The sequence below is a fragment of the Podarcis raffonei genome, chromosome 8 (genome assembly GCF_027172205.1).
Source record: "Podarcis raffonei isolate rPodRaf1 chromosome 8, rPodRaf1.pri, whole genome shotgun sequence".
Taxonomy (NCBI): domain Eukaryota; kingdom Metazoa; phylum Chordata; class Lepidosauria; order Squamata; family Lacertidae; genus Podarcis; species Podarcis raffonei.
The window spans coordinates 21,104,811-21,132,160 of record NC_070609.1 but is presented as its reverse complement, the minus strand read 5'-3'; the positions used below and the strand labels follow the sequence as shown (position 1 = coordinate 21,132,160).

At 45.4% G+C, this 27,350-nt stretch overlaps 1 protein-coding gene and 1 long non-coding RNA gene across 8 annotated transcripts in view; both read left to right on the top strand.

Annotated features, from left to right (window-relative positions):
- SCMH1 (Scm polycomb group protein homolog 1) overlaps positions 1–27,350 on the top strand; it is a 49,567-nt gene that overhangs the window by 9,446 nt on the left and 12,771 nt on the right. For 3 of the 7 annotated variants that reach the window (XM_053398464.1, XM_053398463.1, XM_053398467.1), the window contains 6 exons: positions 9,786–9,854; positions 13,332–13,402; positions 15,058–15,292; positions 16,355–16,443; positions 17,675–17,918; positions 26,962–27,197. In XM_053398464.1, the coding sequence (XP_053254439.1) occupies positions 9,786–9,854; positions 13,332–13,402; positions 15,058–15,292; positions 16,355–16,443; positions 17,675–17,918; positions 26,962–27,197 (944 nt within the window). The other 4 variants (XM_053398466.1, XM_053398465.1, XM_053398470.1 and 1 more) reach the window with 3 other exon arrangements.
- LOC128418621 (uncharacterized) lies at positions 18,373–22,499 on the top strand. Its single transcript, XR_008331724.1, has 3 exons — positions 18,373–18,831; positions 19,813–20,189; positions 20,953–22,499. It is a non-coding gene; the product is annotated as an uncharacterized LOC128418621 (long non-coding RNA).

Here is a 27,350-nt window from a genome sequence, read left to right as displayed (position 1 = left end):
TGAAGCTGGGACCTCAAAGCGCCTCGCAAAGTGCTACTAAAAGGGAGGGTTTCTTACCTCATCTTAGCCAGGGGTTGAATGGAATCCCTTGCTAAAACAATGATAGAAAAAGTCTCAATTTCAGCATGGGATCCTGATGCACACCTGTTGCTGAATCAGATAAGGGGGGGCCTCAGAATCTCCCATTAAAGGGTGAGTGTTCCCATCATTTTAGCATGGGATCCCATGCAAGTTTGCATGGAAACCTTTGCAAAAATAATGAGGAGAAACTCTTAGCAGGGGATTGCAATGCCAACCCCTTCCTGAATCAGGTAGGATTTGCATGGAATCCTGCAAAAGTGAACAGGATTTAAGCTCCTCATCAACCAATGAGCAGGCTTAAAATCTGCTCAGATTGGATACACAGTGTTGGGAACAGGGACACCCTGCTAGCACAGGATTTAACCCCACCCTGGTGCCTACCAGGTGACCACATTAGTGATGGCAGTGGTGGGTGAGTGCGATTTGAGTAAAAAAGCGTTTCGGGACAACTTGTACTCCCTGGAGAGGACTCAGTCTTTTGTAAACATACTCCCATAGACCTCAGAAGCACTTAATGAACAATTTTAATCCTGATTGTGGGACAGAGCAGGGGATTAACTAGCACATCCTTGGCATGGGTGGAAGGTGGAGGCACTACTTTCTGATTTTCTGATCCAAAGCTGTTGGCACCCCACCTTTCAATACTCCCTTTCCGCTGGCTGCCTCTTGCAGGAGAATACCTGGCAGTAGCTTGCCATCTGAGTGGGCAAGTTGGGTCTGCACTGTGGCTGAGCTCCCTCTTCAGCACCACCACCCCCAGCAAACCCCAGTGTCACTCCTCCTCTCCAGTGAAGACTTAACAGAGGAGAGACTATGCAGTATCCTCATCCACCCCATTCAACACCAGGAGGGTTTGGATTGCACTGCTCACTGGTATATATCTAAAGAAGTAATGGCTTGGTCAAGCTTAAGTTGGACAGGGGTCTGCCTTCTATGTAAGTTTATTTTGTATGCTGCCTTGGCCACTGACGTTGCAATGTAGTTGTAGCTGATACTGCACTTAGTTTGACTATGTTGCTTCGTGATAGGAAGTGTTTTGGCTTCCATCAGCATAGACTCCACTTTTCTGCACACACAAATGAACTTTCTGCCCATAATTACTTTTTAAGGGAGCCTAGCTTGCCATTCTGTTTACAGCTAGGCCAGCTGAAGGAAGCTCTTCTGAGCCTGTGTTGCTGCTTTGGCACCATCTGCTTATACTCCCAGCATGGTGCAAGCCGGTGCTGTGTTGGCAGATGCATCCTTCCCTTTAATGAGGCATGAAACCAACAACCAGCCTACCTCATGGCACTTTCCTCTAGTGACTATAATATTTTCTCTGACTGCAAGGCAAATCGTGATTGTGTCTGTGGCATATGCATTTAAGGCAGATTTTTCTTTGCAGCTGAATTAGCCTTTTTCTCCCTGACTCTGAGCAGTTGACTAGCAATTTTGACATAAAGGAGAGAAGGAAAGAAATCCAGCTAAGAAGGTTCTGCTTTCTATTCATATATGCCATACAAAGTGCAAGGGTTGTTCCAAGCAATTCCTTGTCTGATTTACAGTGCTGCTACTCCTTCTTTCTCCGCCACCCCACTTCTTTCAAATTGTTTTTGCACCTCTAGTTGTTCATCTTGCAGAAGTTAGTCCCTCTCTAGCACCACTTGTCCTTTTAATAGTGTGAAAGTAAATGGAGGAAAACAGAAGCCCATGTGAGCATGCTGAGAGGCAGCTGGAGAACTTGATAATAGTGATGCTGGTTGATTAGTCTGCAGCGTGGTTGTCTGGTCTTTGATTTCAGCCTTCTGTTCAGCTGATTATTTTCTTCATGGAATCTGTATCCTCCAGCCACTGCTACCGTTGTGACCTCTGGTTATGAATATTATGCAATATGCTTCAAAAGCAGCACCTGTGCTTTTAGCTAGGCCGTTTCCTATCAGTGCAATTGGCTTTCTAGAAAGCAGTTGAAGGTGTATTTGTTTTCTGTAATGGAACTATTTTAGCAGTAGCTGTCGTACACTTCCTGAGTGTCTTTAGCTCCCTGTTTTTCTCCTTTTTTTCATCTACTGGACCCTAACAAAGCTTTGTCTATATGAAAATTGGATGAAAAATTAGATTCCACTCTCTAAGGAATCCTAGAGAGTGTTTAGCAATCCTATTTGTGTTTACTCTGAAGTAAGTCCTATTGACTTAAGAGCGAGGAGATGGAACAACAAGCATCATTAAGGCATGTTTATGTAAATATTTATTTATATGCATTTTTAATAATTATGGCCCCTGGCCCCACAACTTACATTTCTACCATATAAATATCAGAATCACTTTTGAATTATTTCTTGTTACTTTAGAAAAGGAACTTCTCCCCACAACCCTTTGGGCCAAAACAAATGTTGTTTGCCATTATGCGGTTTATTTATATATTTATTACATTCATATACCACCGTTATCTTCCAAAGATCTCAAGGTGATGTACATAGTTCTCCTGCACCCCATTTCATCCTTAGAACAACTCTGTGAGGTAGGCTAGGCTAAGAGATGGTGACTAGCCCAAGGTCACCCAGTGAGCTTCATGGCTGAGTGGGGATTCGAACCCTGGTCTCCCAGGTTGACTTTTATTTCTTTAAAAAACAGCTAGTGTGGTTAGAGAGCGAGCTGGTTTGGGAACATGGCATGGGAGGAGGGGCTAAGTTATTGTCCCTGACATGGTCTGATAGTAATTGCCTTCCCCACTATTCCTGCTGTTCATAGTGGGAGGAAAACATCCATTGGTGCCAATAGCAGACCTGGTGGGGTTAGTCCCCCTAGCCGCCCCCGCCCCCACTACTTGTTGAAGAAAAATCAGCTTCACAAGGGAATATCATATGACAAATATTGCTTCCACTTTGGCCCTCATTTACTGCTAAGTGCAGGAGTGGGGAACCTTAACCCAGGGGCCCATTGCAGTTTCTAGGCCTGTCTCTGTTTGGCCCTTGGGACTTTTCCCAGGCCGCACACTCTCCCACAGGTCACACCCTCCTTGAATGCCTTTGCTGGTTGGAATGTGTCCTTGAGTTGTGATAACTCCTCTTGCTTGCCTGGAAGAAGGATGGAGGGGTGTGTGTTTGTGTAGAAATCTCTGACTTTTGTATGGCTGGAATGTAACCCTAAAAGTCCCATCCATTGCTCTGCTCATTATTGCATCTGACCCCAAACGCCACTGGTATGCGGCACTCAGAAGGTTGCCCATGAAAGAATGTGGCGCTCAGGCTCAGATAAAAGCGGGGAATGAAAATAACTTGATTGTGCTATTCACTAATGTGCGCTGTATATTTTGTATTAACAAGGTTGGAGGATATGTGATGTAAATCATAATAAATGTGGTAGTCTTTAAGGTGTCTCAACTGTTTATAAGGAAAACAGTTGAAATAGAAGCTGTTTTCCAATTTTATCCCCACCCCACCCCGATTTTGCAACAGCATTACTAGCATTTCAAGCACATTTCATGTTTCTAGATGACAGTCAGTTTCCACAACTCTCCTGGCAATCGAGTTTGCTATTTGGCTCACAATGAAACTTCTGTTAATGTTTCAGCATCTTCATCAAGTGCTCAGAAGTTTGTGTTGGCTATATTGATTGATCAAGGCCTCACTTGTGATTTTGTTGTTGTCCCCCATGATAAATTACTTAAGTCTCGTGGGCCCCAAAATTCTCTTAATTCTCTTCTCTCCCCACCCCCTGACACACCACTCTCCTATTTCTGTGTGAATTACCAGAGGCTGCACAGGGAGGAGGAGTGTAGGGTTACAAACTAGATACAGCAAGGTGGCATCCTGTTTTCATCAGCTTGCATCCTGTCACATCAGAAGGATTGTGTGATGGGATGGTGAGCTGCTTGTGCGTAAAATCCTAGTCCCTCAGAGTTTGGCTAAGTCCACAAACCTCTGTCTGTGACGGAGCTCCTTAAGCATGGCTCCATCAGTCGCTCGTTGGATCGGACAGTGGGCGTTTACGGAACTTCTTCCAGCATAAAAGCTCCTTAACGGAAACGCGTCTTCTGGACTCTCGGCGTGACAGTTTCCGGCGAGGAGTGGGTGTCCCTATAGGAGGTCCTGAAACCTCCCCACTGTTCTCGCTTGAAGTGTCTCTGAGCCCTCCCTCCGACTCACTTTCCCTTGGAACTCCAATTCTCCCCCTGCTGGTTCCCTCCTCAGCTGAATGGTCTCTCTCACCCTCCGTGAGTCCTTTCACCTCCTGCGCCTCAGATGGCAGTTCCCTGACATCCACCTCCCCTCCAGGGCCCCCTTCACCCCCTTCCCTCCCCTCCTCTGCGGGAGGCGAGGGAGCAAAACCCCTGAAAGAACCTCCCTCATCTTCCGAAGTTTCGAACACTTCCCTCCACCTGTTGCTGTTTCCGGTTTCCAAGTACTCCTCCTCATCGGAGTCTGTTCCTTCTTCCAACTCCGATTCCCTGAATCCTTCCAGTTCCTCCTCATCGTCGGTGGTGCCAAAGTACTCCCTCCTGAACCTCGCTACTGGCTGAGGTTTCCTGGGGAACCTTCGGTGGAACGTTTCGATCAAGATCTCGTCACTGACCTCCTCTGCCATCACCCAGGTGTTTTCCGACTCCGGTTCCCCTTCCCACGCGACCAAATACTCCACCTGATTACCCTTCCACCTGGAGTCGATGATTTCCGCCACATGGTTGCTGCTTTCCCTTTCTTCTAAGACTGGCCCCCGTGTGGATACCCCTTCACCTTCCCCCCTATATGGTGACAGTAATGACCTGTGGAATACTGGGTGCAGTTTCATGTGGTTCGGTAACCGGAGTCTGAAAGCCACTGGGTTGACCTGTTGGATGACCTCAAATGGTCCCAATCTTTTGGGTCTCAATTTCTTGCAACCCCCCTTGAACGGCAACCCTTGGGTTGATAGCCAGACCTGACTCCCCACCCTAATGGTTTCACCTTCCCTTCTGCTCTTGTCTGCCTGCCTCTTATATTCTTCTTTGGCCCTTTCTAAGTTGAGTTGGAGTTGACGATGGATCGCTTCCATTTCTTCTACAAAATGTTCAGCGGCCGGGACACTCCATCTCTCCCCTCCTCCCCCTGGAAACGCCCTGGGGTGGCACCCATAATTAGCCAAAAAGGGGCTCATCCCGGTGGACACATTCTCCGCATTATTGTAAGCAAATTCCGCTAGCGCCAACTTTTCGACCCAATCGTTCTCTCTGTCATTGACATAACACCTCAGGTATTGTTGGAGGATACCGTTTGCCCTCTCCGCCTGCCCATTGGTCTCAGGGTGCCTGGCAGTCGAAAAGTTGACCTCTACGTGCAACAAGCTCATAAGTTTCCTACAGAATCTGGACGTGAACTGTTTCCCTCTGTCGGAGACCACCCTCAAGGGGGCGCCATGCAGCCTAAAAATATGTTCTACAAACAATTTCGCTGTCTCTTCCGCCATGACTGCATGTGAGCAAGCTACAAAGTGACCCATCTTAGTTAACAGGTCTACTACGACTAGTATGGCGGTTTTCCCCTGGGATTTAGGCAGATCAGTCATAAAATCTATCGATACCGCCTCCCACGGTCGTTCTGGTGTGGGTAACGGTTCTAATAACCCCGCCGGCGCCCGCCTTTCTCCTTTGGCTCTCTGGCATTGGTCACACCCTCTCACATACTCCCGTACATCCTCCCTCACCTTGGGCCACCAAAACTCCCTGGTCACCAACCACATGGTCTTGTGTTGCCCAAAATGCCCCGCTGTGGGGTTGTCGTGCAGCTGTTTGAGTACTCTCCCCCTCAATTCCCCTTCGGGTATATATAGTGCCCCTTTGTAATACAATGCCCCGTTTCTTTCTTCAAAACCTCCGGGGTCTTCTCCCTCTCTCCTTAAACCTCTGGGCGTATTCATCATTTACCGTTCCCTCTACCAGTTCCCTTTGCCCCACCCAGGCTGCCCCACACACCCAGTGGTCCTCTGGGATAATATGTCTCTCTTCAGGCGCTCCCTCCCCCTCCAAATATTCAGGTTTGCGTGAGAGAGCGTCCGCTCTGATGTTTTCTGGACCTGGCACATAGCAAATTTCAAAATGGAATTTGGAGAACTCCTGGGCCCACCTCACTTGTCGTTGGTTGAGCACTCGTGCCGTTCTCCAATACTCCAAATTCTTGTGGTCCGTACACACTTGCACCTTATGCTGTGCGCCAATTAGTAAATGTCTCCATCTCCGGAACGCTTCGTGAATGGCGAGTAGTTCTCGATCATATACGGTGTAGTTCCTCTCGGATTTGTTCAGCTTACGCGAAAAGAAGGCACACGGTCTCCATTCTGACTTATTGCTCCCTGGCTGAAGCAGCACCGCCCCCACCGCCCGGTCTGAGGCATCAGTTTCCACTCTCATGGGTTTTTGTAAATCCACATGCAGGAGCTGTTCTTCCGAAGCGAATGCCCTTTTCAATTCCTCAAATGCTTGCTCCGCCTCCGCCGTCCAAACGAATTTCTTCTTGCTGCTTAGACAGTCCGTGATGGGAGCCGTTAAGTGGGCAAAGTTCTTGATGAATTTACGGTAAAAGTTCCCAAACCCTAAGAACCTTTGCACATCCTTTTTCGTTTTCGGTGGCTTCCATTCCAGCACCGCCTGGACCTTGCCTGGGTCCATGGCTAATCCCTTGTCTGATAAGCGGTACCCCAGGAATTCCACCTCCTTGGTGTGAAACTGACACTTCTCCAATTTCACCCACAGCTGGTTTGCTTGCAGTTGGCTCAGCACTTCCCTGACATCCTTTACATGCTGCTCCTCATTCTCTGAATATATCAGCACGTCATCGAGGAAGGCCACGCAATTCTTGTAGAGCAAAGGTCCCAGGACATGGTTCGTGAGCGATTGAAAACATGCGGAGCCTGATTGCAATCTGAATGGCATAACTAAGTATTCAAAAGCCCCCAAAGGGGTGAACATGGTGGTTTTCCATTCATCCCCTTTCCTCATTCGTATCAGGTTGTATGCCCCTCTCAGGTCCAATTTCGTGAATATCTTTCCCTTCCTCACCCTGGTCAAAATGTCATCAATCCTGGGCATGGGGAAAGTCACTGGTTCTGACACGGCATTTAGCCTCCGGTAGTCCACTACAAGCCTGGGTTTATCCGTGTTTTTTTTGTCCACAAAAAACACTGGGCTCCCCCCCACCGCTCTGGACTCTCTGATGAAGCCCCTCTTCAGGTTTTTATCAATAAACTCCCTTAACTCCTGCATTTCCCTGTCTGACATGGCGTACAGCTTGCCCACGGGGAGCTGGGCCCCAGGGACCAGGTTAATTTGGCAGTCAAAGGCTCTATGCGGTGGTAGTTTATCTGCTTCCCTTTCGCTGAAGACCTTGCTCAGGTCAGCGTATTGTTTGGGCACCTTCCCTTTGTCCGCCACTTCCGTCCCTGCTAGAAAGGCTTTTGCCCCTTCTGGCCCCTTTCCCTCTCTGCAGTGTTCCAGGCAATGTGCTGACCCAAAGGAAACCACTCTCTGATGCCAGCCCACTAGCGGATCATGCAACGCTAGCCAGCTCATTCCCAAAATGACGGGAGCCCCTCCCAGGGTGGCCACATTGAACGCTATCCTTTCTGTGTGCCTGGCCACCCTCATTGGGACGGTCTGTAGGCTAACTTCTCCTCCCAACAGCTCCCTCCCATCGATCGTGGTCACCTGCAGGGGGTTGCTTAAAGGGAGTATCTGTATTTGGTGTTCAGCTGCAAACTCCTTACTCATAAAATTACAGGAGCTGCCTGAGTCCAACAGCGCCTTTGTCTTTAGTGGGTATCCGTTTGCCAGCTCTAGCAACACCTCTATTACCAGGGCTGGCCTTGGAGGTTCCGGAGTGGGCACTTTTACTGCTCCTTGGCCTGGCTGCAGTGCCCTGACGGTGGCAGCCAGGCGTTGGCTTTTACTGGCTCCTGGACTCCCTCCTCCTTCCCCCCAACAGCTCCCGCCATCCCTAGCCATTCCTTTCTTTGCGGGCAGACTCTGGCAAAGTGACCTGGCTGCTGGCAGAGATAACATTTCTTGGCGCTCTTTCCCTCCTTCTTCCTCCCTTCACTGGGATTTGAAACTGCGCGTGCGCGCGCTGTTCCAACTTCCATCGGCTCTCCTGGCGGGAGATTTGGCTCCGGAATCTCTGGAATGCGGAAATCCCTCCAACGCTCTCCTTTCCCCTCCCGCTTCTCTAAGGCTCTTGCCTCCTGGCGCGCTCCAATGGTCAGCGCTGATTTGTTCAGCTGGTCCATAGACTCCGCCCTGGGCGCCCGGGAAAGTTCGTCTTTCACCGCCGAAGAAAGCCCCTCTTCAAAGAGCATTTGAATGGGTTCCGCCGATAGGTCCCACCCCAATTTATGTATCAACATTGTAAACTCAGTCCAGTACTCACGAACCGATCGGCTACCCTGTTTACAAGCCATCAATTGTCTGCGCACCAGTCCCTGTTCAATCTCGCTGGAAAACATCAAATCCATGGCGCGAAAAAACTTCCTCGTGTCCTTCAGCATTTCACTATTCCCTGCCATCAGGGGTCTGACCCAGTCTCTCGCCCCCCCTTCGAGATGGCCAATCACAAACGCCACTCGCGATGCCTCGTCGGGAAAGTCATCAAACTGCAGCTCGAGAGCATACTGCATCTCTGTCCTAAAGGCTTGGTAGTTCCTGGGGTCCCCCCCAAACTTCTGCACCAATCCTGGCATCTTTCTTGCTAGTGTAGCGCCTTTTGCCTTTTCTGCATCCTGCGCCCTCCTTTCCTCTAGCCTCGCCGTTTGCAGTGCTAGCTGGACTTCCAACACCCTGTACCTTTCTTCCAGGCTTGGACCCTCTCCAGCTCCTCCTGCTCCCCCGGCTCCGGCTGGGTTGCTCATGATGCCTCTCTGCACAAGCTGCTTTCAGGGACTGTCCGATTGCTGTGATGGGATGGTGAGCTGCTTGTGCGTAAAATCCTAGTCCCTCAGAGTTTGGCTAAGTCCACAAACCTCTGTCTGTGACGGAGCTCCTTAAGCATGGCTCCATCAGTCGCTCGTTGGATCGGACAGTGGGCGTTTACGGAACTTCTTCCAGCATAAAAGCTCCTTAACGGAAACGCGTCTTCTGGACTCTCGGCGTGACAGTTTCCGGCGAGGAGTGGGTGTCCCTATAGGAGGTCCTGAAACCTCCCCACTGTTCTCGCTTGAAGTGTCTCTGAGCCCTCCCTCCGACTCACTTTCCCTTGGAACTCCACTTCTCCCCCTGCTGGTTCCCTCCTCAGCTGAATGGTCTCTCTCACCCTCCGTGAGCCCTTTCACCTCCTGCGCCTCAGATGGCAGTTCCCTGACAGATTGTGACTTGGCCATTTGGACATGGGCATGGAGCTTTTTCTTCAGTTCTCAGCAGTGTCTTTGCTGTGTTTTGCAGCTGGCAGGGATCAGACAAATAAGCAGAGACTAAGGAAAATAAATTTTCCCACTGACTGTTGTGACCTTTGTGGAAAAGGGCAGATCTCCTAATTTGAGGTTGGCCTCTGAAACTCAATATTTTAAACATCTCATTATATGTTAGCATGCAGTTGGTTTCATTTTACTTCTAGCATAATTAGTTTGAAGGGAATTTTGGTCCAAACAGTGACACTTATACATTGAAGGGTTGCAGTTGACCAAGAAACAGTAGGCAACATGGAGCATAATTTCTTGCTGATGAAGGAAAAGCTCTTTGTGAGGTTATTCTCTCTCTTTGGTCTTAGCAATAGACTGGAAAGATGGCAAAAAGCACAAGTATGGGCGCCTGTCAGAACCTCCGTCTCAGTACCAAGGTATGAATCAGATCCACATTCTTTTCTGTTCCTCTTTGTTAGAAGAGCAGCTAGTGAGTTTTCTACTGACCACAAAAGAGAAGGAATATAGAGAAGGTAATATAAACTTTGAATGGGCCATGTGAACATGTGACGCTGTCATATATTGAGTCAGATCATTGGTCTTTCTGGCCTCAAGGTCTCAGGCAGCGCTCTTCCCTAATCCATTTTCCCGAAATCTTTTAAATAGAGATGCCAAGGATTCAGTCAGAGCAAATACCCGGCCAGTGAGCTATTACTCCTAAATCAATCCAAGTTGAAGGAGGGATATCAGCTTTTTAGTCCTAAAGAGCTTTGCACAGAGCAGCTGCTTCTATTTGATAATTCTGTATCTGTTTGCATCTTCTTTATTAGCATACCTGATTATGCTGTAATTGCAGTGGAGCCCTTCTCTGCAAATAATTTGTGAAAATGCATAGTATTCATGCAGCACAGGTACATAGGACTGGTTCACGCATACATGTATGTCTCTGGTTGACTTGGAACTGAACATACAGAGTAACTCCATCAAGAAGCAGTGTGTCTGAAGTGATACAAAATATTTGAGACTTGATGGATTTAGGATAGCTTGTTCACATGTGGAGGTCTCCATTTGATGTTGCAGTTATCATGTGGAACATGGCATATCTGAACCAGCCTAAAGAGGGGTTTTCTTTGGTTGCTCTGCAACAACATGGAATCTTGCTGTCCAAGATCATCAATGTCTGGCATCCAAGGCATTGAAACACACACAGTTCAAAACCTAGATTTCAGTGAATATCAGCAGCGGAATCCCTCAGTGACAAAAGGCTAACTTGTGGCTAACTTTGAAACACACAGACAAGTCAAAGAGCTCCTAATTAATTTGCTGGTTATCGTGGCTTCACTCTGCTTTGTCCAAAGGCAGTAGTTCTGTCACGGTGGGACCTTTTTTAGTATAATCACTGTGGTGTGTTTCTGCTTCCACTGTACCTCTGCATGCATGCTGCCTTTCTGTATAAATGTGATTAAACTTAATGAGTTACACTTCAGTGTTTCTGTGCTCAAACTCCTATGAGGATTCACAATCTTTCAATCCCATGCAAGAGCATGATATGGCCTACAGCTTATGCAGAATGTGTGGCTTCTGAGGAAATAAAGGCAGCAGCAAAAAACATCAACTGACAGGAATAAAAGCACCAACAAAAATCAGTTTAAAGCTACCAGGTGAACAGGCCTAGAGACCACATGATTAGCAAGTTAAAATGGCTGCACCAGCCGTGCTAATTTTCCTAATTGGCTTTGCCAGTGTACCATCCCACTGCCATGATAAAGAATTAGTATTTTGTTCCTTTATTTCTCTGGTAATTATCAACAGAGGGGATTGTTATTGCCTGGTGAAAATCTAGTTTGCCTGAATGAGTTAGCATATGAGTTTTAAATTGCCTCAAATCTAGGTGCTTTCCAAAAATTAAAAGCACGAGTCATCCTCTGCCTGCAGTCTTACAATCTCTTGAGATAAGAAGGGTGATAAATAAGGCAGAAAAAATGGAGGGAAATCACTAGCTTATCTTGTACAGGCAATCTTTTTGGCTAACAACTCACAGTTAATGCCAACCTGGGACACTCTTGGATCAGTGAATAACAGAGTAAAGTTTAGCAAATGCAAACCCATTATCACTGAGTGGGGAAGAAAGCCCTTGACTTTTTAAAAATCAAATTAGTTGGTTAGCAGGTGATTTGAAAGACCTCTGCCTGAGATCCCAGGGAACTGTTGCCAGGCAGAGTAGACAATACTGGACTATATAGATAGATCAGGGGTTGTCAACCAGGTCCCTACCGCCCACTAGTGGGTGTTTCAGGATTCTAGGTGGGCAGTAGGGAGTTCTACGGTACAAACTGAATCCTTCCATCAAGCACTCATCTCATAGTATGCCACCCTCCATGTGGCTCAGTGTGAACAAGTCCTTAGGAAAAAGGGGACTTACACAAAATAAGATGGACAGTTTATCAAAATACCATGACGCTACCACATGAAACAAAATAGCATTCTGCTAATTGTTTAGTGGGCTAAAACAGGTTTTCTGCATTGTAAAGACATGTTCTAGTTGTACTGTGGTGCTCCATGCCAGAGATGGGCCATTACTAAATGTAAAAAAGTAAAGGATTTGTTTCTTTGGTTTCTTTACCTAGGAATTGCTGGCAGGTGAAATGTGGGCATAATCTGTCTACAGTAGTGTGGCATGTGCAAGGAGTTTAAAAAGCTATTATGCCACTTGCAGGCCAGTTACTGTGTAAGATACACAGATAAAGGCTGCAATCTTGAATGCTCTCTCTTGAAAATAGGGCCCTAAATTGGTAGACTTCGCTTTTTACAAAACATGTTTAGGATTGCATGTAAGAATCCTAGCATTTAAAATAAAAAAGAAAGGATCTCCCTACGACTCTGTACTATATTTGTTCTGTTACATCTGAATAACCAAGAAGACATCTGTTTTCATTGTATTGGGCAATAAAAAGGGAAGACTTTAGAGAGGTGCCGCTTAAACTAGCAGCTAGTTGTGTGTGTCAAGTTCCCTCCCTCTCAATCCTTAACATCTAGTTGCTGTGTTCACTGTTCTGACATCTGTGTGGCATTCATTTCCTTGACACTGGCTGCAGCAGCCAATGATATATGGAGGTTGTTCGAATGATGCCAGGGCCCTGAGTAAGTTATGAACAATTTGGACTTCACATTAAAAAGTGGAAAAGGGAAGGAATTTGACCGTGGCTGCTATTTTGGACTGGAGTTTCCTGTTCCTTGTAACATGTAGCTGTGCCCTCTCCAGCTTGGCTGACTGACTTTGTCAGCTACTAAGTGTATGAGTCATCTTGAGGTCTCTTTGGCTTCTTAAGGCATGGAGAAAACCTTAAGAATGTTGAGAGAATAATGTAAAAGTGCTGCATGCAGTTCTACAACTGAAGCATATGAACCATACTGTATGTCAGCTGCTGTGTGTGCCTGTGGGAGATGGAGCAAGATATAACTGGTATTCAACTTGGGGGATTGAAACCCACTAGTGGGTTGTGTCCTGATCCAAGCTAGGTCACAACAGGAGTGCTAGCGCCATGCAAATATATGGTAAAAGATGCTTGTTTGAGTTAAAAGTGCGTCCTGGGTCTGAAAAGCTTGAAGATACCTGCAATACATGAATAGATACATAGACTAGGATTCAGGTACAAAGCTTTTGTGGTTGGCTTTAGACTTAATTTAAGTTTCTCTACCACAATTGATAATTCTGTACTCTCAGCCCAAACAATTCATTGTGATCATTTGAACTTGAAATTGTTATCATTGTGCAATTCATTTTGATCAGCTCCTCTGCCTAATAGCTAATACATTTATAGGTATTTCATTAAGGTTCTTATAAAGACTGGTCATTTTCCAGAATTATTCTCAAAAGTTCCATTGCAGTCTTTTTTTTCTTCTCCTTTACACAGGTCACTTTGCCTGGGATAGATACTTGAAAGAGACATGCTCCATCCCTGCTCCTGCCCATTGCTTCAAGCAGGTAATGGAGCATTCCATGTTGTAAAAGAGTTGGGATGAAGGGGTCAGCTTCTAGACAGCTCATGGACAAGTGTGGAATAAACTCCTGTGCCTTCTCTTTGTGGGGGAAGAGCAACCGATGCAGGTACCCGGTTGTAAAATATATAACAGAACAGAGCTTTTTAAATAAAGGTGCAGTCACATGACGTTTAAGGTTGGTGAAAGGCTCAGGAACCTTTGTTCACAGGTAGGTTTGAACAGGAACATTAGATTTCTCCCTGCTTGGGCTATGTATGTATCTGGATCATTGCATATGCTGATATTAGTTTCCTTTAGGTCTAAAGTTAAAATAAATGTTTGTTGTAGTTCCTTGAGTTATGAGATGATTGTTTGGGCATCATCTTTGGCTACAATTTTAAAATGCTTTCTAATGAAAGTGTCGGCCTTATAGGTGAAGCCTAGACAAAAATACTTGAATTTTGAAGGTAGCATAGTGCCTGGGTTTGATTGAGTTGGTAGGAAATGGAGGTCCAAGAGTACAGTAGGACTCCAAGCCAAGTTTTAAGTATTGTTGAATGCAGACTATCCCAGGTTTGATCCTTGACATGTCCAATTAAATTGGATTAATTTGGAGATAATTTGAAAGAACTCGTGTCTGATAGCCAGATGCGTCAGCTTGCCCACGCGATTTAGGGGGCTGGCGATGTGCTGACACCACTAGTGTTTGAGGTGCTGATGTGCTGTGCGCACACCACACAGCTTGCGCAAGTGATGCAAAATACTGATGGGACCCAGCCCCCTCCTTGAAAATTTCAGGGGGACCTTGTCCCGTCTGCCCCTTCTAGATGTTGATAGCCCAAAAAACAGCCAAAGAACCTTTTGGCACCTTAACAGCCAACAAATTTTATTATGGCATAAGATTTTGTGGACTGAAGCCCACTTTGTCAGGTGCAAGATGAAAAGCTGCTGCCAGTCAAAGTAAGCAATAGTGGGCTAGATGGACTCAGAAAAGTCAGCGTCCAATGAACCCAAGAGTGCCTGATCAAGGAGATAAGCATAGTGCTGTGATGTGCAAGCTCAGGGTTAAGCACCATTAACAACGCATGACAGGTTGGCTTGAGCTCATTTAGATTTTTTAATAGACATAAACTTCTTAATCAAAAGGTTCTCTAAGCAATGTACTGTACATAAAACAATATAAAACAATTATCAACAATCCACAGATAAAATCAACAACATTTTAATAGAAAATATTAAATTATAAGTGGATAGACTTGTTTAACTAAAAAGGGTTTTAGCAGGCATCTTGAACAGTATGGCAAAGGTGCCTGCCTAATGTTAATTCTGAAATATAGGTGCTGCCACAGAGAAGGCTTTCCATTTCTCTTGAAAGACAGCGGTGTTTTATTACAAAAGGAAAATAACGGGAAAAGAAGAGAATTTTTGGGTTTAGTGGCTGTAAGTGAACGTTTTGGAGGAGAATTTTTACCATGTTGATGACTGAATTTCTTTCACTTGTTCCTCACCCTTGTTTCTCTTTCATTGCCTACTGTGACATCCAGTTCTAATATGCTCTTGGCATTCAGGTGCTGGGAACAATTCAGGGAATAAGGAGGAGGTTTGGGAGGGAAGAAAAATGTATCACTCAAGTCACGCTGAAAGCCTTGTTCTCCTCAGTCGTACACCCCACCTTCCAATGAATTCAAGATCAGCATGAAGCTAGAAGCCCAGGACCCCAGGAACACCACTTCCACTTGTATTGCTACTGTGGTGGGATTGACAGGTGCCCGTCTCCGATTGCGCCTGGATGGCAGTGATAATAAGAATGACTTCTGGCGTCTGGTGGATTCTGCAGAAATCCAGCCTATTGGCAACTGTGAAAAGAATGGAGGGATGTTGCAGCCTCCTTTAGGTGAGTTGAAACCTTGTTTGCCCCAAGGGCTACATTTATGCCATAATCATGTCTTCTAGATTCCAAGTGATCAAAAGAGCTTTGGAATTGCAGTAAACAGCAATATGACATCTGAATATATGAAGTGCTCTGGAGAAGGGAGGCTTACTTAGAGGTATCTACTGTGTGCTCCACTCATGTTTCTTCCCTGCCTGGTTTCCTCTAGGCCATGGGTAGACAAACTAAGGCCTGGGGGCCGGATCCGGCCCAATCACCTTCTAAATCTGGCCCACGGACGGTCCAGGAATCAGCGTGTTTGCGTCCTTTTATTTAAGATGCATCTCTGGGTTATTTGTGGGGCCTGCCTGGTGTTTTTACATGAGTAGAATGTGTGCTTTTATTTGGGTTATTTGTGGGGCATAGGAATTCGTTCATCTCCCCCCAAAAAAATATAGTCCAGCCCCCTGCCCAAAGGTCTGAGGGACAGTGGATCGGCCTCCTGCTGAAAAAGTTTGCTCACCCCTGCTCTAGGCACTTGTTACTGACCACAGGTAGCCATGCTAGTGGCTCTGCATCTCTGAATTAAGAGCAGATTTAAATTTGCAGAAGGACCCGTAATACACTCTTCTGTACAAGTGTGCCTGAGGCTGTACAGGGCAGATCACTTGCTTTACTGTAGTTCGCTGTCAAAAGTGACACAGCTGAAGTTTTCAGGAAAGTTCTTCTATTTTCCCAGCAGAATGGGTCCACAATGGATTACAATAAGAGGGTTGTGTTAGCTGTGATGTCATGATTAAGCCCACTATAAAAGACCAGTTCACATTCTTAAAATACTATTGCATTTATTTCCAAGTTCTGCTTATGTTACCTATTAGAAAATCTTGGTGTACTCAAGTAGTTGCATCAACAAAAAATCCAGCCAATAGTATGGTGCAAACTAAGCTTCCTTAGAGAAATATTCCTTGATTTTCAGTACATTTGCTAAACGTTATGATGAAGACATCGGTACCTTCATGATGGAAGGATGGCAGAACTGAAAGCTGCTGCTACGCTTTTTATGGCCTCCACCTCTATTTGTTGCAGGGTTTCGACTGAATGCTTCTTCTTGGCCCATGTTTCTCCTGAAGACTCTGAATGGAGCAGAAATGGCACCTGTTAGGATTTTCCACAAGGTATGGCCATCAGCGTTCCCTGTTCTGAAGACAATGTAGCTGCCTTTGATGTGCTTATGAGTTTGGTTCTCCATTTGCCTGGAAGGAGTGGGGGGTTGAGGCTTTGTTCCACTCCTCCTCGTTAACAGTACTCCTGTTCAGAGAATATAGATAGCAAGACCCTAAGTTTCTGAAAGAATGGAAGCGAATGTCCCTAAGTTTGATGTGGCGGTGTCATGGATGGCACATTTACAGGTGGGGGAGGGGGGTATGTTGGCCAAAGAGGTAAGTCACAGAAGGATTGGGTCTAGTCAGAAGGCAAAGTGGGATCGGTTTCGGGGCAGGAGCAAGATGGGATAAGAACAATATGAACATGAGCACAGATGGAAAGTAGGGATGTGAAAAGGCAAGATTGAAAATTATATTTGTGGAGAGTAAAAGGGAGAAAATAATTCAGCAAAAGGTTGGCAGCAGGGCATCACAAAGTATGCCAGAGGACCAAGGTTTGACAGGATGGTGTAGGGGGCCAGAACTCTCAATGTCCCCATTTAGACATTCTAGTTGTTTTTATACTGGGTGTAATCTTTCCCTGGTTACTGTAATGCAGGGGTGGTAAATATGTTGCATTCTAGAAGTTATTGGGGATCCCATATCTTTCCCAGCTAGCATGACCAGTGGTCAGGGATGTTAGGAGTTGTAGTACAGCAATATCTGGAGGACCTCAGGTTCCAGTGAACCAGGTTAGTGTGTGATGCACAGAGTGCTACTCCTGCTACTACATTGTCCTATGTGCTTCCCCTCTCCCAGTAGTGTTCCATACAGCTCTCCTTTGTTATCCTTAACCAACCCTTCATCAGGGTAATTTGACTTGGACTTAGGAAAGACAAGTGTATGAACTGCAGTTAGCAACTTCCTGGATTAAGCTCCCAGTTTGAGAAGCTAGGTTGACAGCAGAAAATGAATGAAGGTACTGTTGTTTGAACGTAGAATTTAACCTGGTTTAAGAAAAATAAGCCAAAGTTTAACATTGCATCTGAACTTGGCCTGTGATGCAATTTAAGTTCTGTAAATCAGCCCACCAGTAACCTTTATCTAATTCCTTGTGCAGCAGCTGCTGGGAAACAAGGGCTAATGAGTGCACTGCTAAGTCAGCAGAATAGGTCTGTAAAGTGAGCCGTGTGTGTACATGCACACGTATGCGTATTAATTGAGTTGTGTCTGATCCTTTTTTCATGTCCCTTCCCCCTCCTAGGAGCCACCATCTCCATCCCAGAATTTCTTTAAGATGGGAATGAAACTGGAGGCTGTAGATAGGAAAAACCCACATTTCATCTGCCCTGCCACCATTGGTGAGGTGCGGGGTTCTGAGGTCCTCATCACTTTTGATGGTTGGAGGGGAGCCTTTGATTACTGGTGCCGTTACGATTCTCGCGACATCTTTCCAGTTGGTTGGTGTTCACTGACCGGTGACAACTTGCAGCCCCCTGGAACGAAAGGTAAGAGTCCTATCAAAGCATTACTACATTTCACCCCTGAAATGGTTAATAGTTGGCTATGGACTGGCAACATAGATTGTGCTCATATCTTTGATGGAGGGTTATGTATTTTGGTTTAACATAGTTTTTAAAAAGTGAGCTAATACTTTGTTCGTGTTGTCTTTTGCACTCTCTGTTGCGGTATTGGATTCTGTGGATGTTTATCAAATGGGATGCTTTGAAATCTTCCCAGTATAGTCATGGTTGTGGTGGAAGCTATGTCAAGCACAAAAATACTTTGCCATGTCTCTGCTTTCTCTCTCTTTAAGCATATCACAGCTTATGTTCTCCATAGATCCTTCTCATTAAGGCTGGCTCCTCACAGCAGCTTCCCATAATATTGATTGTACATTACTGCAGTGAACTTTTGAAGCAATAGTTTGTAAATCTTGGCTTGGCTCAGTCATGCAGAGAACATAGGCAGGGTGCATGAGTGCATGTGTCTTGCATTACACTGCACTTTGGAGTAGGCAGAAGTAGTGCAGAAATCTCCCTCCTGTCCTCCAAGTCCTTGGGCAAACATGTGGGGGAAGGCTGGTCAAATGAGCTTCAGAGAAAGCTGAATCTTCTCTTGGGTTGTCTGCAATTTCAGATAACTTGGGGGAGAAGATCTGTGTGCTGTTGATGCCCTGACAAGGGCAGGTGAGTGATGGCAGAGGGCCTGAAACATTCTTTCCTGGGGATTTGTGGAATCCTGGCTGGAAGCATGCCCAAAAAAGGATTGCACAGGACCATGCATAACTATCTTCTTGTTCTATGCTGTCTTTACCAACCCTGATAATCCCATTAACTGCTCAGACTAGAGAATGCCAACATAGGAATTGACCCTAAAGTTACTTATGCTTGTCAACTCTTCTGAACCAGAAGTTCAGGGGTGTCTCTTCTCTTCCACACTGGGCAGTGCTTCAAGAAAAATGCAGCTCTTTGTATATCAATGAGCTCTGTTTTAATTGTGAAAATACATCTGGTATCAATTGAAAGGTGTGCTCAGTGTTGTTTGTTACTGTCCCCCCGCCCCTTGATTTATATTCTGGGTTTCTAAGGGAGTATCTGCTCCAGAGATGGGGAACTGAATCTGGGTGGTGGGTCAGACATGGCTGGTGGGCCAACCCTTTGGGAAAATGTGTAGCCTGCAAAGTGTTCCACAAGAACACTTGATTGTCAGGTCTTGCAGAGTCCTTGCAAAGTGCTTTGCAATGGACTCCATAAGACCTGACAATTAAAGACCACATTGCAGAGCTTTTGCATGGCGTGTCGCAAGACCTGATGATCAGCAGATTGTCAGATCTTCTGAAGCCCCTTGCTAAGCAGTCTGCAAAACCTATCAGTTGATTGTGGGGGCTTGCAAAGTCCTTCACACAAGGCTTTGCAAGTGGCTGCAAACCCCTTTTGACTATATGTGTCCCATACCAGAAGTTGCATGACGTTGGGTGTAGGGCAAGTGGGTGTAGTTTGGCCAAAATGGCCTTGCACACCAAATGGGAAGGCCTGATGGGCCTTATTAGACCCATGGGCTGGTGGTTCTCCACTTCTACATACTTTCCCAGACCATGTCAGTTTCTGGATCATGGAACCCAGCATACTACCAGTGGCTACTCCACACTCAGAGGCAGTATGCTTGTGAATGCAAGCTGCTGGAAACAGCAGGAGGGGAGAGTGCTCTGGGACTCAGGTCCTGCTTTCCAAAAGCATCTTGTTGGCCACTGTGAGAAAAGGAAACTGGACTAGATGAGCCATTGGCCTGATCCAGCAGATTCTTATTATGTTCTTATGGAGAACATTTATTTCCTATATGCTAGGGCTACCACAAATCCACATATGACTCCTCTCAAAGCTTCAGCTATTGCTTTAAGAGCTAATATTCCAGTAGCTAAGATATTAAAATTATAATGGCTAGAAAGCAAGACGTGTACTCATGGGTTCTGGAGATGTGAACTTAATTTAACTATTTAGGTTCTCAGCCCATCCCAATAACTTGACTTGGCTGTAAAAAAAACCCTCTGGAGTATTTTTGCTTCTTTAGCACTAGAGGGAGCAGAGTATCCACCTGTCCATCTTCCACTCACGGGAGCCACCAACTTCAGATACACAGGCGGCATTCAGGTGTGGGATTTATTACGTTAGTTTTACTGATTATAATGCTAGTGCTTCTGTCCTGGTTCCTGGTGTTCCTTTTAATACTGTATTACCTGTTGCATTATGGAACTGTGGCTGTGATCAACATGCCACCATGTGATGCTATACAGTGGTACCTCGCAAGACGAAATTAATTCGTTCCGCGAGTTTTTTCTTCTTGCGAGTTTTTTGTCTTGCGAAGCACGGTTTCCCATAGGAATGCATTGAAAATCAATCAATGCGTTCCTATGGAAACCGCCTTCAGACCAGGTCCGGGGACAGTCTGTCCCCCGACCTCTTCTGAAGGCTGGGGGGGGGGGGGGACAAGGGCTTTTCTTCCCACCGCCAGCCTTCAGAAGGCTGTTCTGAAGGCTGGCGGTGGGAAGAAAAGCCCTTCTCCCCACCTCCCGCCCCGCAAGCTCCAGGGACAGGAGGGCTTTGCTGCCGACCGCCAGCATTTTAAAAGCCCCCGGGACAGCGGAGACTTCTCCGCTGTCCCGGGGCGATTTTAAAATGCTGGTGGGCGGCAGCGAAGCCTCCGCTGTCCCGGGGCGATTTTAAAATGCTGGCGGGCGGCAGCGAAGGCTTCACTGCCGCCCGCCAGCATTTTAAGATCGCCCGGGACAGCGGAGAAGTCTCCGCTGTCCCGGGGGCTTTTAAAATGCTGGGGGTCGGCAGGACCTCTTCTGAAGGCCAGCGGTGGGCGAAAGTCTTTGCTCCCGACCGCCAGCATTTTAAAAGAGGTCCCCGGAGATTTCCCTATGGGCTTTCTTCTTGCGAAGCAAGCCCATAGGGAAATTCGTCTGGCGAAGCACCTCGAAAAACGGAAAACTCTTTCTTCTTGCGAGTTTTCCGTCTTGCGAGGCATTCGTCTTGCGAGGTACCACTGTATTTCATTCACACCAGTATCTGTGGTTGTCACAACTAATATCACCACTCTCCCACTCTTTCTGTGCATATGCACTTCTTTTCCCCTATGATTAATCATGTAGTATGCCAAAATACCTTCCAAAATTTCATTACATGAGCAGTGGGGCACGATCTCTAAAAACTGCAGGAATCTTACAACTCAAAACTCCCATGATTTTCCAGGTTGCCAAGATTGCAATCAGTTGTTTTTTTTCTGGAAACAATTAACATGGAAGTGAATGCTAAACATGGGCTAGATTTCTAGAAGTAGTTTTTACATTGTGTGAAAGGTCATATAAAATGCAATAATTAACAGATAAGGAAACATCAAGAAGATGGAGTCATAAAGTAAGCAAGTAGATAACTTTCTGTATCATCTAGGTGGAGGCTTTTATGTCCAGGGCCAATGTGTAAGTCTTTGTGATCCTAGTTCCTGATCCTAGTTCCTGATCGTGTGTGCTTGTGTGTTTGCATGTATAATAACTACTAGGTTCTCCATTTAAGAAAATTCTGAAATTTCTGGAAAGTATTAGAAACCTCTGATCAGAAAGTCTGAAGAATGACTAAAGGATTTTACTAAGTCCATGTAGTTTCATCCTTGCTTCTGTCATCTAGTGGTGCATATCATTTATTGGTACATAGCAAGGCACTTGCTAAATATTTAGAACATATTCTTCTCTGACATTTAGGAGAATATTTGAAACCATTTGATCCCTTCAGAACTACTGGATCCCTTCAGAAAATGATCCCAGTTATCCTCCTTCTCTCTTAATATGTAGCTAGTTTTGTCGGGTGGTCATTTTCAGAAAGGGAGTCTGTCAACCCAACACCTCAATACCCATCTTTCAAAGTGGCCCATTATGGCAGCTGATGGCCCCCTTACACCCCTCCTGCATTGGCAGCTCTGGGCCTCATGGAGTTCTAATCATTTTTGGCCTGTGGCCACTGAATTCTAATCCCACCCACCAAACCCCTTACACCAAATTTACAATATTTTACACAAGGTTTTTGTCTGCATCAGTATATTTTCTTTACACACCCTTATCTCTGGTAATACACAAGTCATCTTTGTACATTTTTAATTGCCCATGGTGAAAATTTCCAGCTCACAGAAATGGCACTGGACAATAGTGATAAAGAGAAGAAATCTGATGCAACATCTGATCATCTGTGCTGTCTTGCGCAGAGGCCTGTCTAGTCTTACATAGGGGATGGAGGGGCGATTATAAGGAAACAATGATGAAATTAAAACAGTTGCCTAAGGTGGTAGTTGTCAGGTTTTCTGACATTTTTACCATTAACCTCCTAAAATATTAAAAGGGTAAAGAGTAACATTCACAGAGTTTCTGAATATTTGCCATATACACCATTGGACCACATCATCAAGCTTTACTTTTGGGATTTAACATGACAATAAGAAACCCTAGTGGAGCTGGACAGCACTAATGGTTATTATTGTATCTGTCTTGTTTTAATCAGTGGAAGCCGTGTTGAGTCCCGGTTTGAGGAAAAGTTGGGAAATAAATAATATTACCATTACAATAATGGAGAGGAAGTTTCTTGGATACAGCAGCCGAGTGGCAGGACTGCAAGAGTTAACTGTCCTTGGGCAGACTGTGAGCCAGAGGCAGTCTTCCACTTTATCAGGAGATCTGGAATGCAGAGGAGTGGAGTTTCTGCCTTGGCACTATCCCAGCTGGCAGGAACGCACTAAGATCTTGCCAAGCAAAGGAGACCTAAGAAAGGATGCACTCCCTTCATTGCTGTGCCAAGGGTGATGAACGTTACTGTGGGTACAGCAGAGATCATAATTGCAGACGCTTGCCCCAGTTTCCTTTGTTCCCGTTAATGCAGTCAGCCTTTTCAACACAACTTTACTCTGCTCAGCAGGCAAGCAAAAGTTAATCGTTTTTAAGTTGCCATGGAGATGTGTTAAGTGGCACCATACATTCTTCTTGTATTTGTCAGCCATTTTTTCCAAACAGTTGTGTACAGATTAAGGGCCCGGCAAGCTTTACTTCATTTGCCTGGAAGGGAGAACAGCTTCAGGTAGAAATTAAGGAAAGTGGGATCTCTGTAAGAAGACCTGTAAGCGTCTACACCACCTCTTCCATTTAGGGTAGCGTGCCTTCAGTTGGACTACTAGGAGGTGAATAAGTCGAAGTGACACTGTAGAATTGCCTCTGACGGAAAGGTAACAGATTTTGACATTTGTTTTTAGTTGTATTTCTAGTGTTCATTGCTTGTGTCCTCTTTCAAGCAGAATCTTGGGGGCTGGCTGACTTATATGGGAGCAAAAGATTCAATGTTGGGAGTTAAGTGGTTGTTCTTTAGTCCTTCCTAGAAAGAGAATATCATTTCTAGGCATTTGGCTTGCAGCTGAATACGAGTGGGAATTCTGTGAACAGGCAGCTTTCCAAACCTTGTGGGCAAGCTGTTGTCAGACTGTTTTGTACTGTACCCACTGACTACTTCAGAGAGTTAAGTCCTTGGACGGTGTTAGAACGACAGAGGGTATGGGTGTGTTTAAAATATTTTTATGCTGCCTTTCAGGGAAACCTCCACAGTAGTTTACAAAACGAAACACACAATTAAAATACAATAAATTACAGCATGCTTAAAATAATATAGTTTAAAATAAGGGAGAACAGAAATGTCTTATCTGGTACTGGACAGGATAACAATGTTGGCATCAGGGTGGCTTCCCTTGCAGTGGAATTCCACAAAGCAGGCTCTGCTCTTTAGTTGCTACCTGCCTTATCTTGACTGGTAGGGAAACCTGGAGAAGAGTCTCTAAAACGAACTCAAGGTTTGTATACAAGCAAGTGTCCACTTACGTACCTGGGTCCTAAGCTGTCTGGGGTTTTAGGACTAAGAAGCAGCACTTTGAATTTGTTTGGAAACAGACTGTAGCCATTCAAGTTATGAGTGGTTGCAGTCGGCTGCCCAGCGTTCTTTAAAGTCAACCCTACACATATTGCATTACAGTAGGTGGTCCAAGATAGACAATGAAAACCTGTGGCCAGGCAGTCTCTGTCCAACAAAGGCCACCAGCCTAAATTTTAAAAAAAGGGACTGCTTGGCACAGAAGCTACTCAGGCCTTCAGTGACACAAGTTGGATCAAGGAGCCAGATCTGGAGTGAAAACTTGATCCATCTCTTTGAACAAACTATTTACCTAACTGCAGAACCACCATCTTGCCTGGATCAAGCTCCTTTGCTTGGCCCTCATCCAGCCCTCTGTGAGTGTGAGCAAAGGCAGAATTAGAGCTAGATATCATCAACATGTTGATAGCACCTCACCTCAAATCCCCAGGTGACCAAGGTTTCATATAGATATCAAAAAGCATGGGAGACTAGATGGAACCTGCAGAACCCCACAAACACCCTGAGGCTGAGAAGTAGTTCCCAGGCATAAACTTAAATCAGTGTTCCCATGGCACACTATGCCTCTTAACTCCCAACCCCGAGAGCCTATCCAGAAGTATGCTGTGGTCAGTGGTATGGAAAGACTAGAGGTCCAGGAGAATTAGTGAGATCTGACACCTCTGTCCTTTTCCTGTGTTGGAAAGGCACCTCTCCCAGCAGCTTGCTAAACTGCTGGGTGAAGGACCTCTCCACCCCTCCATATTAAACCTCACTGCAGGTGTGCTGGGGGGGGCAGGTGCTTTGCACCTCACCTCTGCTAATAAGCAGCTTGCCTGGGCCAGCCTACTGTTCTTCATGCTGTAGTTGGTTTGGCTGCCACGCATACTACAAAACTTGGGGTTCTATGCTCTGGAACTGACTACAAAGCATCTGGAAACACTGCTAACTTCAAAACAAGTGTTGTCAATAAACAAGCCAGATTCTTGGGTAGTGCAAAGGATGGGGTCATCGTACTTAGCACTAATTTCCATGATTCCCTTATATGTTGGAGGGAGGAACAGGTTTTTCATAACTTGCCTCTTTTTGAGCAGCAGAAAGGTTAGGAGATACAAAAATGCAGGATCTTGTAATAATCAGTAAAAGGAAACCAACATTTAGTGCTGTAACCTTAAAGAAGCAGAAAGAAACCTCATGAGAATAGTTGGAAAGGCATAAGATAAGGTTGCTCAAAATGCAGCTAATAAAACAGGATTATATGAGAGTATCTTATCCCTAAAGCATGCTTCCCAAATGATCCTGTCTCAGGGTTAGGGGGATGCTAACATAAGAAGAGACCTATTGGATCGGGCCAGAGGCCTATCTAGACATGCATTCTGTTCTCACGGCAGCCAAATTGATGCCTTGGGGAATGTGCAAGCAGATGTGAGTGCAAAAGCACTCTTGCTGCTTGTGATTTCCAGCAACTGATATTCAGAGCCATATTGCCCGCAACAGCATACTACCTGCAAAATAGATGTTATGGCTAGTAAGCATAGGTAGCCCTATCCTCCATGAATTTGTCTAGTGCTGTTTTAAAGCCATCCAATTCGGTAGTCATCTTTGCATGTTGTGGGAGCGAATTCCAAAGCTTTAATTGCACACTGTGTGAAGAAGTACTTTCTTTTGACAGTTCTGATCTTCCAAGATTCAGTTTCATTGATTAGCCCCAGGTTACAGTATTTGGGGGAGTAGAATAGTCCCCATCCACATTTGCCACCATAACTTTGCACACCTCTGTCATGTCTTCCCTGCCTTTCCTTTTTTGAAAACTAAAAAGCCCCAAATGTTGTGAATTTTCCTCACAGGGAAATTGCTCCAGCCCCATGATTATTTTGATAGCTCTTTTGTGAACCTTTTCCAGCTCTACAATGTACTCTCTCTCTCTCTCTTTTGTTAATGTTGGAACTGCTTAGTAGGTGAACATTTGAGGGCATGGTTCTCTGGTTTCCCCTTGTGATTTTCATTTCAGAAGAGCTTTTATGTTCCAAGCAGTCCTCTTGGAAGCTATAACACCTCTGAACAACTATCTTAGAAAATACCATATTCTTGGACTAGTGGCAATTTAAACAAAATAAAGTTTTTCTGTAAATAAACATACAGTTTTCTTGGAAAGGCAATACTTGATTTTTTGTTGTGATTAATGTCTAGTCTTGCATAACAATAGTCAAGGTTATAGATTGCACTGGAGTTTTCGTATGGGCTGTATGGAACTTCATGAAAGAGTAGTTGAAACAGTCTCATTTTTCTTAGATTGCGTCCAAGAGCCTTTTTTATGAGCAAACTGCCACAGAAAATGTCTTTTAGATGGCTGCCAATAGGAACTGAACTTTCGCCTGGCCTTTGAGGCAGATTTCGAGCGTTAGCAGTATATTGGACATGGCCCTTGGAACTGTCTTGGGGCTTATCTAAATTCAGTTCAGATTGTACAATGTTGGCTTGCACCACACCCATATATTGGCTTGAAGCAATGTATAGTGACATATCTCATGCTGCAAGTCTAAATCACCCTCTTTAAAAGAAAATCACATAAAAATGTAGCATATGCGGCCAGAACAGCAAAGTCTGGTAACCTCTTAAAATGTGGTGTTGCAGAAGCTTTCTTGGGCCACGTGTAACAAAGTGGGCTGTGGCCCATGAGAACTTCTGCCATCATATGCTTGCTCACTGTTTTTTTAAGGTGCCACCATACTGCGTTTGCCGCAACATATTAAGACTGCAGGTCCATACTCACATACCTGGGAGTGTGCCTCATTGATCTCTATTCCCAGTGGATCTTACTTCTGAGTAGACAAGCACATAGGAAGTTGCCTCATAGCAAGGCAGGTCATTGATCCACCTAACTAGTATTGTCTAAACTGACTGACAGCAACCCCCCAGGGTTTCAGACTGGAGTTTTTAACCTCAGGATGTGAGGGATTGAAGCTGTTACCTTTTGCATATCAGGCAAGTGCTCTACCACTGAGTCGCGGCTCTTCTGTTGAGTGTACAGTTGAATATGCAGATGTCCATGAAAGTGCTTTTGCATAAGGCTATGTTGGTACCTGATGGTCTTCCCTCTCCTTTTTTGTGGTAGTGGTGATTCCAAAGAGCCCATTCCCCCCTGTGCCTGATGTGATCTCTGAAAAGGGCAGCATGCACAGTGGCACAAAGACTCTCCTGGAACATCAGCCTGGACAAAGGGGACGCAAACCTGGTCGTAAGCGAGGCCGGACACCCAAGGCTCTGACCAACCACTCCACTCCAACCCCCTCCATAGCTGTGGAGCCTTTGAAATTCCCCAAGAAGAGGGGACCAAAGCCTGGCAGTAAGGTGTGTATTCATGACTTTACAGTTAGTGTGTGCTTCCTCAACTAGGAGCAGTTCTACTTAGATACCTTTCAATAACTATTTAAGCAAATAGATGTGTAGAATCAGGGATTGGGGGGGGTCATAGTTTGGTTGTTGATCACATGATTTCTTGAA